General features: G+C 41.4%; 1 protein-coding gene across 1 annotated transcript in view; it reads left to right on the top strand.

Moving 5' to 3' along the window:
• The window catches only part of Cog3 (component of oligomeric golgi complex 3), a 54,753-nt gene that overhangs the window by 22,768 nt on the left and 15,046 nt on the right, over positions 1 to 16,939 (top strand). Inside the window, exons 11-19 of the mRNA XM_021203184.2 lie at positions 187 to 278; positions 2,104 to 2,243; positions 3,442 to 3,602; positions 5,024 to 5,129; positions 7,994 to 8,118; positions 10,778 to 10,867; positions 13,226 to 13,346; positions 15,713 to 15,801; positions 15,908 to 16,042. Coding sequence (XP_021058843.1) covers positions 187 to 278; positions 2,104 to 2,243; positions 3,442 to 3,602; positions 5,024 to 5,129; positions 7,994 to 8,118; positions 10,778 to 10,867; positions 13,226 to 13,346; positions 15,713 to 15,801; positions 15,908 to 16,042 — 1,059 coding nt within the window. The remainder of the gene's footprint in view (positions 1 to 186; positions 279 to 2,103; positions 2,244 to 3,441; positions 3,603 to 5,023; positions 5,130 to 7,993; positions 8,119 to 10,777; positions 10,868 to 13,225; positions 13,347 to 15,712; positions 15,802 to 15,907; positions 16,043 to 16,939) is intronic.

The following is a 16,939-nucleotide window of genomic DNA, read 5'->3' as shown; positions in this document are numbered from 1 at the left end:
AAAAAAAAAAAAAAAAAAAAAAAGAAATTAAATATTGGATCCTACTTTGCAGTAATCCATTGAGAACCACCTACTTTCTGTTTTCCAGAGTTGATTATATGTGTATAATCTCTTTGCAAGTAAAGTATAGCTTTATAGGAGCTAGAATGTGCGTGTTTGTAGGTGGAATGTGCTTGTTTATTGCAGGTTCGCAGTGGCTGTGCCTTTATGGTCCATGTCTGCCAAGATGAGCACCAACTTTACAATGAATTTTTCACAAAGCCAACATCAAAATTAGAGTAAGTGATACATGGCACACTCTGGGGGTAAGATTTAGTTTGCTGTTGGCAGTAGTGGGACAGTGTACTGTAGATATGTTATATATTCTAATACATTCTACAGTTAGCTGCAGGGTTTGAGTTTTGTTGTGTTTGGAAATAGAATATTGTTGATTGTGACTTCTTATGTGTGTAGTGAAAGGCAAGCATGCTTTCATATTTTTCATAGTATTTGGAGACATTCTGGGGTGAGAACAAGAAGTCTAAGCCTAAGAGCTGAGCCCTGGGTATGGAGCCTTTATCTACACAAGAATAGTAGCTCCTTCTAGTTTAGAAATTCTGTGTGGCCAACTGATGAGCAGTACTTACAGATATACACGTGTTTTGATAATGGTTTTTTTTTTTTTTAATTTATTTATTTATTATATGTAAGTACACTGTATGTAGCTGTCTTCAGACACTCCAGAAGAGGGCGTCAGATCTTGTTACAGATGGCTGTGAGCCACCATGTGGTTGCTGGGATTTGAACTCCGACCTTCAGAAGAGCAGTCGGGTGCTCTTACCCACTGAGCCATCTCACCAGCCCTTGATAATGGTTTTTTAAAAGTGATTTTCAGGTCCATTGTTAGTCACTTGATTCTCCCGTGTTGGTTGTTTTTGTCTCACAAAGATCCCAAGATTATGACTCATATTGAGGAGGAGAAAAATGTATTTCCTGATTTTGGTTGGTAGTTCCTCACTGAAGTACTATATGTAGAATGGTATTGTTAGCAGTCTGAAGAACATAGACATCTAACCTTGTCTCTTCAAATGCTTAAAATTTCTCAGAGTACTTGGTATGGGCCCAAAGTACTGGAGTTTTTGTTTTTTTGTTTTTCTTTTTTTCTTTCTTCTTCTTTTTTTTTTTTTTAAAGATTTATTTATTTATTATATTTAAGTACACTGTACCTGTCTTCAGACACTCCAGAAGAGGGTGTCAGATCTTGTTACGGATGGTTATGAGCCACCATGTGGTTGCTGGGATTTGAACTCCGGACCTTCGGGAGAGCAGTCGGGTGCTCTTACCCACTGAGCCATCTCACCAGCCCCCCCCCTTTTTTTCTTAAACATATTTTTTTGTGTGTGGTTTTGTGAATTTCTTTTTCTTTTCTTTTCTTTTCTTTTTTCTTTTTTCTTTTTTCTTTTTTCTTTTTTTTTGGTTTTTCGAGTCAGGGTTTCTCTGTATAGCCCTGGCTGTCCTGGAACTCACTTTGTAGACCAGGCTGGCCCTGGAACTCAGAAATCCACCTGCCTCTGCCTCCCGAGTGCTGGGATTAAAGGCGTGCGCCACCACGTCTGGCTGTGAATTTCTTTTGAGACAGATTCTTCTATGTGGTCCTGTCTGTCCAGGAACTCACTCTCTAGACCAGGCTGGCCTTAAATGCTCAGATCTGCCTGCTTTTGCCTTTCAAGTGCTAGGATTAAAGGTGCGCTCCACCGTGCGTGGCTAGTGTTTTGTTTTAAAGTTTGAACATGTGTTTGATATGTATGGGAGTAACTGACCTGCAGTGATGTAGAATATAAAAGGTAATAATGTTTACTAGAATAATTTATATTTTGAAACTATAAAATTAGTGTTAAAATAAAAGTTGTAAATAGTTGACTTGTTGTTGGGGATATCTAATTTGAATTAACTGTTACAGATTAAGTGTTGATTCTGAGCTTTTAGAGCAAAAGTAGTTTACAGACCCATTCTTGTTCCTCACTCAGAGCGTACACCCAGTTACCATTTTCCAGTCGATAGTTATTCTTTCTAGCAAGAGGAGATGCATATTGGAAACACCCTGCATTTTGTCCTTCCTTTCAGTGAGCTATTGGAGAAATTGTGTGTGTCGTTGTATGATGTGTTCCGGCCCTTGATCATCCATGTCATTCACTTAGAGACTTTATCAGAGCTCTGTGGGATTCTTAAAAATGAAGTGCTTGAAGACCACGTACAGAACAACGGTAAATATGCAGAAGTGATCACTTAAAAGGACTTCGTCATTGTATCTGTGGCTCGGTGAATGTGAGGGAAAAAATTAGACTTTCCTTCACAGCCTCGCATATACACTTATTGTTTTTAAGTTTTAAAAATTTCAAGTAGAAGACTAATGTTTTGGAGCTTGGGTTGAAATCTCCCTCCTTTCCCAATAAAGGTGTGTCTTCATCTGGAACCATTTAATGATACAAACTAAACAGATAAGGTTTTTAAAATCTGGCGATGAAATCAGTAATGAAGTTGTTACTTTACATTTTTGGCTTTGGAGTCCAGAGAAAACTGAACTTTGGCTTTTGTTGTTGATGTAACACACTGGAGTCAACTTACTTCCTATTTTCCATTGAAAACAAGGGGGTATTTGCCGTATGTAGGCTCCATCATCTTCAGTCTCAGTGAAGGGCAGCTTTTCTCTCAGCACTTAATGTCACCTACTGACTAGATGGCAGTAGGGAGCATGGTTTGATACCTTGGGGAGCCTCTTCTGAGATGGTCTGTGTGCTTGGGGTTTATAGCTGCTGCCTCTTCTATCAGCAGGTGCCATGTGGCTCCTCAGAGCTATCTTTCTGTAGTTAGCTCATTCTGTCTGTGATTTCTCCATCCCAGTGCTTCTCAATTTATGCTGTGAATGTTTTCCATTACTGTTCAGCCTCTCTAGTCTCTGACCATGGAAAGAGATTACTGATTTATGTTTTAACATTAGTGACCCCTTAGAAAGGGAGAAACACTATATAAATTCCTATTTCACTTTTTCTTTGTGAAATGTGGGCTCATTGTATTTGTCAAGTGGGGGATGACAACCCAGTTGATAAGTTGGCTTAGTTGTCTTGTAGTTTTGGTTCCAAGCTGTATGAATAAACTTAGCACAGTGTACTCTTAAAACCCAGATCCGTTATGAATGTAAAGAATATAACTAAAATTTCAGAGTCCTGGGAAGAAGGTGGAAGGCCATCTTATATTCCCATAATAAATCCAAGGCAACTGAAAGCTATTCATTAAATTTTTCTAAGATCATTGAGTCATATTGGAGTAAAGTTCAGTAATAGTCTCTGAAACAGAGTGGTTCATGCTATGTCAGAGCAGGTCAGTAACCTCTACTTACTTAGAAGGCAGCTGGAGTGGATAATGGCTTCTTTTTTTTTTTTTTTTTTTTTTTTGTCTTTAAAGCTGAACAACTGGGGGCATTTGCAGCTGGAGTAAAGCAGATGTTGGAAGATGTACAAGAGAGGCTTGTGTATCGAACCCATATCTACATTCAGACGGACATCACAGGCTACAAACCAGCTCCTGGAGATCTGGCATATCCTGATAAGCTAGTCATGATGGAGGTGGGGTCTTCACCACTTGATCTTCATCTGCTCGCTGCTCCTGCTGAGTTTGTGAATGTTTTAGATTGGCTGAGATAGAATATTTCTTTTTAAACTAGCACTTAAAATACAAAATCAAGTGTATTTGCCATAAAAGGTATAGGAAATGAAACTAAAGAATTGAAATACATATTGTTAGTTTGTACTTGTGTTGGATGGCCTTTCTATAGGCCTTCCTTCTCTCCTTTGTCAGGATATGTGCATCTCTAACGTTTAGACTGCACCAGTGCTGTCCGCAGGTCTCTGATGTCTTTATGGGCTGGTAAAACAGCAGCCTCCACAGTTAGTGATGGTGCCTCAACCCTTCGCTGCACTCCTGAGTTATAGCAACCAACATAGGTCCAGCTGTCGCGCTGACCTTTCTGACTGTTCCTTATTTTCTGTGACTTTGGACAGAGTTCAGAGTGCCCAGGGTATTCGTGCTATGTCAGGTTATTAGAGTGTAGAGCTTGTAAAGTGAAACCTTAGAAATAAAAGCAGAGGTGTCTGTGGTGATGCACCCAGCACAACGTCTCGTTACTTTCACCTGCTTGCTCTCTCACCTGCCTTAGAGAGGGTTCCAGTCTGTGAATACCCTGCTGGTAACTCTGGAAGGTCAGGGTGGTTTTATTTTTAACACAATTATAATAGAATTTCTCACCTAAAACAACAGTGTTCCTACAGTTCTGGGTTCAGATACCCAGGGTTTCAGAGTCAGCAGTTGTTAATGCTTTTTTCATATTACCTTATATTTTTGTCAGTATGGTTTGTTGCTTAATCATTTGAAAGAAATTTGAGTATTTAGAATGAAAAAAAAAGTGATTTGTGTATATGTGCATGAATGCATGCGCATACATTCCTATGGAGGCCAGAAGAGGGTGTGGAGCTGGAGTAGCAGGAGGTTATGAGTCACCAACCTGTGTTAGGAGCTGGGAATCATGAGGGGCCCTTGGAAGAGAAGCATGTTGTGCATGCTAGCTTCGCAGCTGCTGCTGCAGCCCAAGCTAAGGCCTCTTGATGCCTGACTCCTAGGCACGTTAGTGTTTTATGAATAAAATCTGCTCGTGGCCAGACACATAAAATAATAAAGTATAAAAAATGAAGTCAAGGCTTCTCCTCTACTTTGGTTTGTGTTTTATTTTGAAGAGGCCAGGACTTGTCTCATTGTTCTTAGGTGTTTTTTTAAGTGTTATGGTGAGAATACTGAATAGCTGACATTTACTTTTTCATTACATCAAAGGGATATAATGTCAGGCCTTACCATTGGGCTGAGGTGGTGATACAAAGCAGTACTTCCACATTGTAAAGAGACTATTGGATGATAGTTGAGTTTTATAGGCGTTTCCAGATTGCAAGACAAAGAAAAACTGCGCCTGAGTGCTCTGTCTCGTTTCTCTATGTAGCAAATCGCACAGAGTTTGAAGGATGAGCAGAAGAAGGCACCTTCAGAAGCTTCCTTTTCAGATGTACGGTTAGAAGAAGGAGAAGCCAATAGTTTAAGAAAGTCTGGTATGTTATATGACTTACCTTCTGGCATCTATTCATTCAGTTAATTAGCCTCACTGTAGCTAATTAACTGGCTTTCAGGCTTTCTAGGGACAGATTGATAGATCCCAAATGTAACTCAGTAGAGTGAAGTGCTAATGGTATGTTCTAGATGCTCCTAGACCGTGGAGAGCTTTGGGGCATAGAAGTGGGGAGGGGTATATGCTGAGTGCAGGACATGGGGTCAGAGCAAGGGGTGGTGTCTGCAAGCTGGAGATGTTTTTATAAAGAGCGTAAGAGTCAGGTGAAGTCCAGTGCCACCCCTGGGCTTCCTTTATGATGGACTGAGACCTAGGAGCTATACGATTGCATACGTTGGTTTTCATTAGTGTATTATAGCAACAGAGAAGCCAGCCAACGGGAGGGATCAGGAACTGTGCCCTCTAGTGTTCAGCCACCCTCCACTGAGCATGTGCAATGTGGATAGTTGGAAAAGTGAAAGAAGGGGAGGCTGATGGAGAGGGATGTCAGAGGACTTGCAGGAGCTTGTAAAGTGAAAACTTAGAAATAAAAGCAGAAGCTTTTATTCGCCCTGTCCTGCCATGGCTTGTGCTGTGTCAGAAGACACTCCTCTGGTTAAATAGGATAGTGAAAAGTGAGCAGACAAGCTGGCTGCAGCTCCTGATGGCTCAGTTTTTACCCGGTACTTTTTGGTTCTTTATATGAAGGAGGGACCCTGCAGAGAATAGTCTCTTCAATAAAACTCTAAGGACTCTACTGCCTAAGTGTTCTTTGGCATGTATATTTCTCTCCCTCTTCCCCTCCCCTTCCCCCTCCCCCTTTCTCTTCCTCTCCCCCTTCCCCCTCCTCCCTCTTCCCCTCTCTCTCCCCCTCCCCCTCTGGAGACAGGGTTTTATGTAGACTAGGCTGTCTTTGAACTTCTGATCTTCCTGCCTCTACTTCCTGAATGCTGGGATTACTGGCTTGCTCTACTATATGGCATTTGCAGTGCTGAGGGATCACACCCAGGTCTTTGTGTGTTCTAGGCAAGGACTGCACTATCTTTAGGAGATTTAAAATTAGATTTTAGATTGAAGAATGGCCTTATTGAAGGGATTAAAGATTATATAAGTGTTAGAAGATTTTGAAAAAAAAGTTTACCTTCAGATCTTTTGTTATTTAAAACATTTTCCTCTATTTATGTATGTATGTATGTATGTATGTATGTATGTATGTATGTATGTGTATGGGTGTTTTGCCTACATCTATGTTTGTGTACCACGTGCATGTAGTGCCTGTGGGGCCAGAGTAGGCATCAGAGCCTCTGGAACTCTAGTTATAGAGGGTCGTAAGCTGCCATGGGGTGCTGGAAGTGGAACTCAGGTTATAGAAGAGCAGCCAGTGCTCTTGACCACTGAGCCATCGCACCCCTCCTCAGAGATTTTGAGCAATCCAGATCTGGATTTTTTTTTTTTCATATTTCTGTGTATCCCTGGCTCTCCTGGAAATAACTATGTAGACAAGGCTGGCCTCAAACTCAGAGGTCTACCTGCTTCTTCTTCTCAAGTGCTGGGATTAAAGGCATATACCACTACTGCCTGGCTAGATCTAGATTTAAAAAAAAAAAAAAAGAAATAGTATATATTTTGCAATATTACTAATTCATCATATACTTTTTATTATTAAAAAAACAAATATAGAGAGAAATTAAAAGAAAAATGAATACACATATGTGATACTTAGATTTGAGACTTAGCATTATCATAAATGCACACAAGCACACTTTTATGGCAGTGTCTTACTGTCTTACTGCTAGCCTTGAAGGCTTGACAGTTCTTCATCAGCCTCAGGTGCTGGCATTAAAGGTATGAGCCCTGACACTGGGCAGCCAGACACTTTAAATTGTTAATATCCTTGCTTTGCCCTCGTAGTATTGTGTCTCTCTAGAATGAGTACAGCTCTTGTGTAACCACAAGTGATGTGAGTATCACCTCTTGTCTCAAGAGATGTATATAAGCACCACCTTTGTGGTTGTTTCAAGTGTGGCTTTGGATACTGAAGTGCCTGTGATTCTCTTGCTAAGGTATCCTTCTGTTCAGGCACTCTCTGCTGGCCAAAAACTGCCTCTTCTGACCTTTCCAATTGTGGGGACAATTCTTATCAACTGAGAATTAATATGCCAACCAGACCTGTTAAGTGATAAGCTCAGAACTGAAGGCAAGGTACCAGGCAAGCCAGCTTTGACCCATGTTCCTATTTAAAATTGCCCTCTTTTACCAGGCCTGGAATAGGCCTATAATGTAGCTACTTGGGAGGCTGAGTCAAGAGGATCACAAGTTGAAGACTGCCTAAATTACATGTGAGTTTAGGGCACCTTAAACAACTTAGCAAGGTCCTGTCTTAGAATTTAAAAGGAGGGGAGATGGGACTATTGTGCAATGCTAGTGTTTGCCTGGCGTTATGAGGCCTTGGGTGCAGACCCCGTACTGAAAATATTAGCGTTTTCTTGTCACTTCCTACTTTCATTGGTGGGCACTGCATATAGATCCTAGAACCTGCTTGTGGTCCTCAAGTATTCCATTGATTATTCCATGAAGATTACTGAGCATAGTTTGTTAAAAACAGTAGGGTTGAGTGGGATTGAGCATATATGTATATATGTACAGCTGAAATGTGGACTCCTGTTTTTTTTTTATTTTTTTATTTTTTTATTTTTTAAGTCAACCTTTACCTGTCACTGCTTTAGACTTCTAGGGTATTTTTTATTAAACATGGGGGGGTGTGTGTGGAATGATACCAATGAAAATAGTTTATAGCTGCCATGTAAATTACTGTATGACAGATATCCACATGCCTGGAATATATGTTTTTTTCCATTTGGGTTTTAGGTTCAACAGACTCCCTCAATCCTAGACCACAGACGACGATATCTCCAGCAGATCTTCATGGGATGTGGTATCCCACAGTTCGAAGAACGCTTGTCTGTCTCTCTAAATTATATAGATGCATAGATGTATGTTTGCGAATTCTTTTATCTTTACTGTGGCTTGCTTATTCTAGAATTTGTTTGGAATATTTTTAAGTTTAATCTACTTTAAGAGCTTGATGCAATATTTTGATGATATTTTTAAAGAGTTATGATTTTTAGATATGGTGGTAATTTGAAGGTTGATATATTTTAAGGGCTCATTGAAACTGTGGGTAAGTTTTAAATATGTGTTTATATTTGTATCTTTCTAAGGACCAAGGCTGTAGTTTTTAATCACATTTTAAAGGAATCTATTGACCATGAATAAGTTTAAAATTACTAATTAATTTGTCTGCTCTAGTTTTTATGTGAAGAAGAGAGATATGGGACTGTGAAGCAATAAGGAGATGCTACATTGGCAACATAGTATTAAATGTAGCCACAGTCGTCTGTTTTTTGTTGTTGAGACTGGGTTTGCTAAGTAGGTGGCTGTAGTTGACCTTGAACCTGCAGATCCTGTGGCGCAGCCTCCCTGTGCAGGCATTTCAGGTGGGCTCCACTATGCCTAATCCCTGAAATTTGGTTTTGCACTTAACTTTCAGCCAGCATCCTTAACAATAATGTGAGATTGCCCGTGTTCCTAGCCATGAACAAAGTTTAGTTACTTCTGAAGTTAGCAGAATTTTTTTAAAGCACCTTTTTAGACCATGCATTGGTTATTTTAACCGTGCTGACTTAATGATATAGTTGTTATTCCTTACGATGGCAGATTTGCCTACATATTTGCTGCCACTGACTTACGTTTAAAGCAAAATAGTTTTATAAATTTGGTGGTTTCAACTCTTTATTTTTTAATTGATTATAATCCTACTGCATGTGAAGAGAAGTCATGTGACACGTTGTCCAGACTCCACTACTTTTTAAGACTATAGCTCAAAAGGAATAGGTGTGAACTCCACATACACAGGCACACATGCGAGTTCCATGCTGCAGACTCTGCACAAATGAGGCCTCGAACTTGTCTCGTGGCGTCAGTCACCCAGGCTCCTCTGACTTACACTGTGGCTCATGGATCTCTTCCAGTGCGGACTAGGAGGATGTTTGACATCTTTGCTTCTTCAGGTTCCCAATAGGGAACAAGGCACGAGACTAGGGTTCAGAAACTCCTATTGTGGGGCTAAGATCCTAAGGGAAATGAGCATGAGTCGTGTTCCCTCCACAGCCCTCCCAGACCTCAGTGCATAAAAAATAAGGTCATAGGTGGGTCCTAGGCTACTCCATCTGGTTTGCCTGATGCCTCAAGCTTACCTGTCCTTTTATCACCTACTGATATGCAGATCTTCTATTGTTGGCTGTTAAGGCTGAGACTCACTCTAGCCAATATTGCCCTAGAATTATGTAGCCCAGGTTGGCCTTGAACTCTCAGAAATCCCACCCCAGCCCTCTAAGTGCTAGAATAATAGACATAAGCTACTGTACCTAGCTCTGAAGTAAAAATATTTTATTTATTTATCTATCTATTTATTTATTGTCTCTTCTCTGCTCCCCATACAGTGTTTCTTATAGTCCAGGCTGACCCCTTTCTTGATATTGTCACTGAGACTGTTCTAGATTTTGATTATAGTCAGGTGCCATCAAGCCTGGCTTTTCTGAACTGTACTTAAAATTTAAAAAAACTAGATTTTACGTGTATACATGTTTTGCCTGCATGTATATCTGGGCACCATGTGTGTCCTACCAGAGGAGGGCAGAGGAAAGCATCACAGATGAACCTGGAGTCACAGATGACTGTGAGCCACTGTGTGGGTGTTGGGAATCAAACCTGGGTCCTCTGGAAGAACAGCCAGTGCTCTTAACCACTTAAGCCATCTCTCCAGCTCTCCCTTATATGAATTTAACCAAATGCCTCAGAATGCTCTTTTTTTTTTTTTTTTTTTCTGGTTTTTCGAGATAGGGTTTCTCTGTATAGCTCTGGCTGTCCTGGAACTCACTCTGTAGACCAGGCTGGCCTTGAACTCAGAAATCAGCCTGCCTCTGCCTCCCGAGTGCTGGGATTAAAGTATTCTATAATTTACTATTTTTTATTTTACAATATGTATGTATTTATTTATTTAGTCAGCTTTGCCCTGTTGATTATGTTGTTTCCATTTTCCTGTGTTTAAAAGAAGATTGCACTGAAGAGCCATGTTACATCTTAAAGTGTCTTCTCTAATTACCAGGGTTACATTTTAGAAGATACACTGAGAGTTGGTTTTATAGTAATTTCAGTTTAGAAGCAGCCTACGAGGTGGTAGTGCACAGTATTAATGTGAGTCCAGTACTAGGGAGGCCGAGGAAGGAGGGTCTGGAGTCTGGGGCCAACATGCTCTGTATAGCAAGTTCTAGCACACTAAATGAGATTGTTCTGGAGTGGATATTCTGTAAGGTTATCCCTGCCTGCTTAATTGATCCCTGTACCTCCCAGTGACCTGCACAGTGCTGGCCTTGAGTAGGTGCTAACAGGTTTAGTAAAGGGTCCCCAAGAATTTCCAGACATGAGTGCACGTTACAGAGCCGTGTGGAAGTCCTGAAAGATTGTGAGATATTTGAGGGGGAATGGTTCAAGTATGGAAGTGAACATTGTTCCCTGCTTCCATGGCTTTGCATTTTCCCTTTTCTGTTGTGTCAGTGACTATAGGCTGATGTTTCTCTCTTCTTCCACCAGAGGGCGGTGTTCCAAGGATTATCACAGGAAGCCTTGTCTGCCTGCATACAGTCCTTGCTAGGAGCATCAGAGTCTATCAGCAAAAACAAGGTTTGATGAAGCGTTAGGTGAAAGTTTATTACCTATAATAGCATTGTGCAACATGTCATTTATTTAGAGTCACAGAAATTTAAAGCCGCTTAGCTTTAAAAGATTTGTTTGATTAGTAGGAGAGAATTTTGAGACCCTTTGAGGGAAACTGGTGTTTTTGTAGTGCTCACAGAAGATTGCACTAAGAAGTCTACTTTGCTGATGTACCAGGAGTGGAACTGAGGGTCCAATGCTGTAGGATAAAGAGCCCGAGGAAGTGGTACTGCTGTTTCCCAGGATACCAAGAAAGTGTGTCCAAGGAAACAGCAGGTCATCATCCCCACAGTATGTTAAATGCTGGAATGTGGCCTTACCCGGAATTGCTCAGCTGCTTAGCTTCAAGGGCAGGCAGTTACAGTCCTATGCTGTGTGACTTAGTTGCTGCCCTGACAACAGGGCTTACAGTTTGCAATCAGCATGGGATCTGGAACTGAAAGCTTCTGGTCTGTGCTTCTCCCTTGGCCTTTCCAGGAGGTAGAGCCCTCCTCTGCTCTCCCAGAAAGCCTGTGCCACAGAGATGGAGCTCTGAGGCCACTGGTAGCCACAGTGCACCTTTAAGCCTGTGTGTTCCGGATTGACAAATTTCATTTCTAACTTCAAAACTTTCGATAACTGAGGAGAGTCCCCTGATAAAAGTTGTCCCTAGAGAAGCTCTGCCTTTGTGGCGGTTTCTCCTCTTGTGCATGGCTTTGAGGGAGAATCTCTACAGAGGGATTAAAGGAGCATGGGACAAACGAGTTCTAGATAGGCAGAGCTAAGTTTTAAATAATGTTTGTAAGGCTCATCTCTCACATTTTTATGATTGAAGTTTAGAACTCATGCCTAAAGTCCCTGTTGGAGATGGTTAGCTAAACAGGAACATGTTTTGTATGGTGGAGTATTACACAGCTGCTAAACTTAAAGATATAAAACAGTAAACATCACTTCACCGTATGAAGACAAGTGAAGGGTGACAGACATAAGATACAGACTGTGGCTTTATGTAGCAGAAGCCACCGAGCAAGTGGGTGCTGGGCGATCTCTGCCCTCATCCCTGCACATTTCTTTATTATTCATAGATTTTGTCCAGTGAGATATTTCTCAGCTCATTAGGAAGATTTGGTTATATGCGATGGCCTTTTGTATTGCTATCTCTCTAAGTCCCCAAGCCTTCTGTACTTACTACCTACCACCCTTTTGGTAACTGTTTCCTACATGTTATAATGTCTGTCTGCAAACCTTCAGCTTGCTTGGTGAGCGTTGCTAGCACATTTGATTTTGTGGCTGAGAATCTGTAATTTTTGCCTTCTAACTTAGGAGGTTTTTTTTTTTTTTTTAAGGTAAATTATCATTACATACATAAATTGAACACCTAGTGTGTATTAAATTAATATAATACTATTTTCTTAAGTTATAACAACTGTAATAAAGAAAACGAAGTCTGTGTGACTCAGATACAACTAGAACAAGTGTTGAGAATGCACAGCATTTCATATTTGTCTGCTGCTGTGCTCACAAGCCAGGTGAGCCTCCCATACATGTACTGTTGTCATGGTGATTGTGCTCCTTAGGAGGTGGTGGAGAGAGGGACTGAGAGCAGTCACTGCTTATGAAGGGTAACTTTATGGTTTCCAAATTTAATATGTAGACTTCATTAGAAATGTTTCAAAATAAAATCCTGCCTCAAGGAACAGCCTCGCTTTATTAATACACAAATGTTTACCACAAGGACTATAATTATTATGTGGGATTTGGTCAGGCCAGAGTTTTGAGAGCCCCACTTCAGTCACAGGCTCTTGCAGACAGTCCTGAGTTGCAGAAGGGCTTGTACAGGGACAGCCAGCACTCTGATGGTGTCAGGTAATCCAGGAAGGGGGTGCCAGGCCATTTTATATTTGGAAGCTCCTTTTGTACTTTGTCTGATGTTGTGGATATCAAAACCATGTAGGCCAAATAGGGAAGGATGCCCTCCTAAGAGAGGCTAGAAGTCTGTGAGCAAGCCCATCCACACTCATCCTCTGAGCTTTCCTGTGCTGCTCAGTGTGGCTCTTAGGTGGCAGCACTGTTTTCCAACCTTTGTGCCAAGTTGCAAGCCCTAGCTTTTGTGTGGTTTGCTCTCTTGGATTCCTTAAGTAGAGCAAGTCAGACTGTTCAGTCTTAGCAAGAATCTTCCAGAGAACTGTGACATGGGCAACCTGGAGAGAGTTCATTGTACTGCAGAGAATTGTCTCCTTGAGGCTATAAATTTGCATAGATTTAATGTTGAGTGATAATGTCTTATGTGTTCCTATTTTGATTTAATCTGTAACAATATCCATTTTTTTTTGTCTTATAATTTAGACTCAGATTGATGGACAACTTTTCTTAATTAAGCACCTTTTGATTCTTCGAGAACAAATTGCTCCATTTCACACTGAATTCACCATTAAGGAAATTTCCCTGGACCTCAAGAAAACTAGAGGTACTTTGTTGTCCTGGCTGGCACAGTTGGGTGTATTTGACCTGTCCAGGTGTGCCAGCACAGGCTACAGGTTTATTTTATGTTCATCTGCAATTTCTTTTGCATGCTTTGTTTGCTAAATATGTTACTTATTCATACTAAACTAAGCTGTCAGTATCCTAATTACTTCTAATTTGTTGTATTTTCTTTATTGAAGGAGCTGTATCTAAATATTTCCATGTATAATACAGTTTAACTCTCTTGGGCCCTTCCACATACTACCATTATAAGCAGATATAAGATGAAAATGACTATAAATAAATACCTATAAGATACATAGCATGTGTCATCAAATTGAGGTTTATCTGTGTGCCTGAGAGTCAGGTTTTATTCCTGGCTCTTGTGTAGACTTGAAACTAAGGGGTGGTTAACTTCAGTAGCCCATCTTCCTCCTGTTTAAAAGGAACAGAGTGACATCATGTTCCTTCCTTGGTTACCAAGATCATTAAGAGCGAAAACAAACACAAAGATATATCACTGTGCTTAAGGTAACATGGAATTGGAGATGCTTATTGTTCAGTAAGGTGGTGTGACATATGTCAAGTTCTGACTCGTCTTGGGAAAGATGATCCACTTGTCTTAATTATTGTTACTGAATTTACAAATTTGGAGGGGGGCATCTAGACACGGTTTTTGTGTGTAGCCCTGGTTGTCCTGGAGCTCATTCTGTAGACCAGGCTGTCCTTGAACTCACGTAGGTCTATTTGGCTCTGCCTCCTGGGATTAAGGACATATGCCACCAGATTCAGCCAGAATTAACAGATTTTTGAAGAGATTAAAATACATATAATCCAAGCTCTTGACTGTAAGTTAAGGACACACCATAAATATCACGTTTTTCTTCCAGATTTTTGTGAGCTCTGTTTTTTTCTCAGTGATTTTCAGAGATATAAGCTCCTCTACCTTAAGCATTTGTTTGTGTAGTGGGTCAACGGCCCTCTTAATATTGAGGTAACTGAAGGAATGTGACTCAATTAATTTTCTATGCTCTGATTCAGAAATGCCAGCTAAAGAGCCCCAAAGGTAGCAGGCCCTCGCCTCCTGTCACTGTCACTGTGCTTACCTGAAAGAGAGGACTGGATTTAACTCAGCTGAGCTCCACGCCAGTCTTGTGATGAGTGACATCAAAGCAGTTGGCCCAGTGTTCCTCCTTGTGCTGTCGTATGACAGCCACAGCAAATGCCTTTTGATTTTGTAAAGCCTGTGGGTGTTTGTCATATAATTTGTCATTTTCCTTTTTAAATAGGATCCAGGTTTTCTGGGCATAGCTCTTAAAGAATGCCCACTGTTTAAAAAGCATGTTTGTGCACGGAGCTTCTGGCCCCAGCTCCTGGGTGATACCCTTCTTTTGGTGTGAGGTATGAGAATGGTGCTTTTAACCACGCAGAGCTTGTGGCTGCTGATGGTCCTTATTGGGTGACAGGATGCAGCATGGTTGCTAACTCTCGTTTCTTTCTAATCTGGATGTCTCCCTCACTCGGTTCTGCTCTGAGTCTGCTGAGACTAAGGTTTTGGCAGGGATTCTTCCCTACCATGGTTTGAGGGTCACGCTCCTGCCATGTGGTGATGTGGTTCTGAGAACAGTTTCTCCCAAGTACTGAGTCTGATCGAGGCTCCTTTTCATTGAGACCCTGTGCAAGGCAGCACTTAGCCCAGTGCTAGACGGTACTGAGGCCTGTGCGGTGCTTGCAGAGCAGGGCTGGGCGGTACTGAGGCCTGTGGGGTGCTTGCAGAGCAGGGCTGGGAGCAGTGCTTGCTTTGCTTTTTCCAGTCTGGCAAAGCCAAGCCATGGGCTGTTAAAAACTGTCCCTTGAAAATACTTTCTGTCTTCACTCTGCGTCTCTAACCTCTCACAGCTAATGGAATATCTTATTGCACTTGAACATCAATGAGACCTAAGTACTTTCAGAATTCTAGTCAGTCTGGAGGTTGAGGGGGAAATATGTCCTCTTGGTGTTTTCTTCTTGGCTGACACATTTGTTTATTCCCTGTTATTTAAGTGAATAAATTTCTGTGCCAGCCAAGATCATAAAGCTGGGTAAGTATGTGCATTTAAAATCTACTTAGCATCTAAAGGCAAAACAGTAAAATTTTGTATATTTCCCATTTTTAAAAAAATAAATAGACCATTAATAGTAAATCTGTAACTGTGACTCTGCGTTTGATTGTATGGCATGTCCTCACTGGTGCTCACCTCCTTCGGCCTTCCTGGAGGGACGAGGTGTGATGGATGCTTCCTGGGTTTCAGCAGTAGACAGCTAGTGTTGCCCAGGGCTTCTCTGTTGAGCCTGTACTTAATTCACTGGATGAGTCATTTTGTTTCACAGATGCAGCATTTAAAATCCTGAACCCTATGACTGTTCCAAGATTTTTTAGGCTGAATAGCAACAATGCCTTGATAGAGTTCTTGTTGGAGGTGAGAAGGACTGTTTCATTGGTGGTGGGAGCTCAGTGATATTCTTTACGTGTCTAGTAATTTCTAGGCACATACAAACAGCAGGAAATTGTCATCTCTTTTTCAGGGGACTCCTGAGATCAGAGAACATTATCTTGACTCTAAGAAGGACGTAGACCGGCACCTGAAGTCAGCCTGTGAGCAGTTCATTCAGCAGCAGACCAGGCTGTTTGTAGAGCAGCTGGAGGAGTTCATGACAAAGGTGCAGACTTCTAGAGCCCTTTCCGTTATTAGCTTTTTTCCAAGTTGTGAAGCACAGAGGAAGGAGAGTGAGGCTGGCTCTTATTGTGTTTTGCTAGGAACGTTCCACATCACAGAGGCTGGTGTGCAGCTCTGTGTATAAGCTCAGCAGTGGGTTGTCTGAAGAACTGACGCTGCACAGCTGGTTTCAGCTGAGCCCAGCTTGGTGTGTTCTGTAACCTATGTAATAAGTCTTCCCTGTGGGTGCTGGACTCTGCTGAAGTCAGCTCCTCTTTGGGGTCTTTGTGGCAATAGTCACAGTTTCTTCTTGTTTCTAGTCTTTTGAGGCAGGGTCATCAATATCAGGCTGACATTGAACTTCTGGAGTAGTCAAGGATGACCTTGAACCTTCTGCCCCTCCTGCCATTATCTCCAAGTAACACGTATACTGTGGTAAATGTTGATATACATGTATCTATGAAAACATTTGGTTCAGATTTTTTTGTTAAGGTTTTAAGAATTGCAATATATTTTTCTTGTTCTAGAATACCACGGTATACATGTTGCATAAAACTATTAAATAGGACTTTGACTTGTAGTAGGTGTAAAAAAGTACATGACTCGGAGTTGGGCGAGCAAGGCCTGTCCCTGTCTGTATATCCCGACTGAAATCACCAACAGTCAGTACATTCTAGCTTCCTTTTCGAATGTAGTTGTTGAGAACTACAGCATTCATCTGTCCTAGCCGAGACTGGTGTAAGGACTACATAAGACAATGTGGGATGCTGGGCGTGGTGGCGCACGCCTTTGATCCCAGCACTGGGGAGGCAGAGGCAGGTGGATTTCTGAGTTCGAGGCCAGCCTGGTCTACAGAGTGAGTTCCAGGACAGCCAGGGCTACACAGAGAAACCCTGTCTCG

This window comes from Mus pahari, chromosome 8 (assembly GCF_900095145.1).
Source record: "Mus pahari chromosome 8, PAHARI_EIJ_v1.1, whole genome shotgun sequence".
NCBI lineage: Eukaryota > Metazoa > Chordata > Mammalia > Rodentia > Muridae > Mus > Mus pahari.
This window is presented reverse-complemented; position numbering and strand designations above follow the sequence as displayed.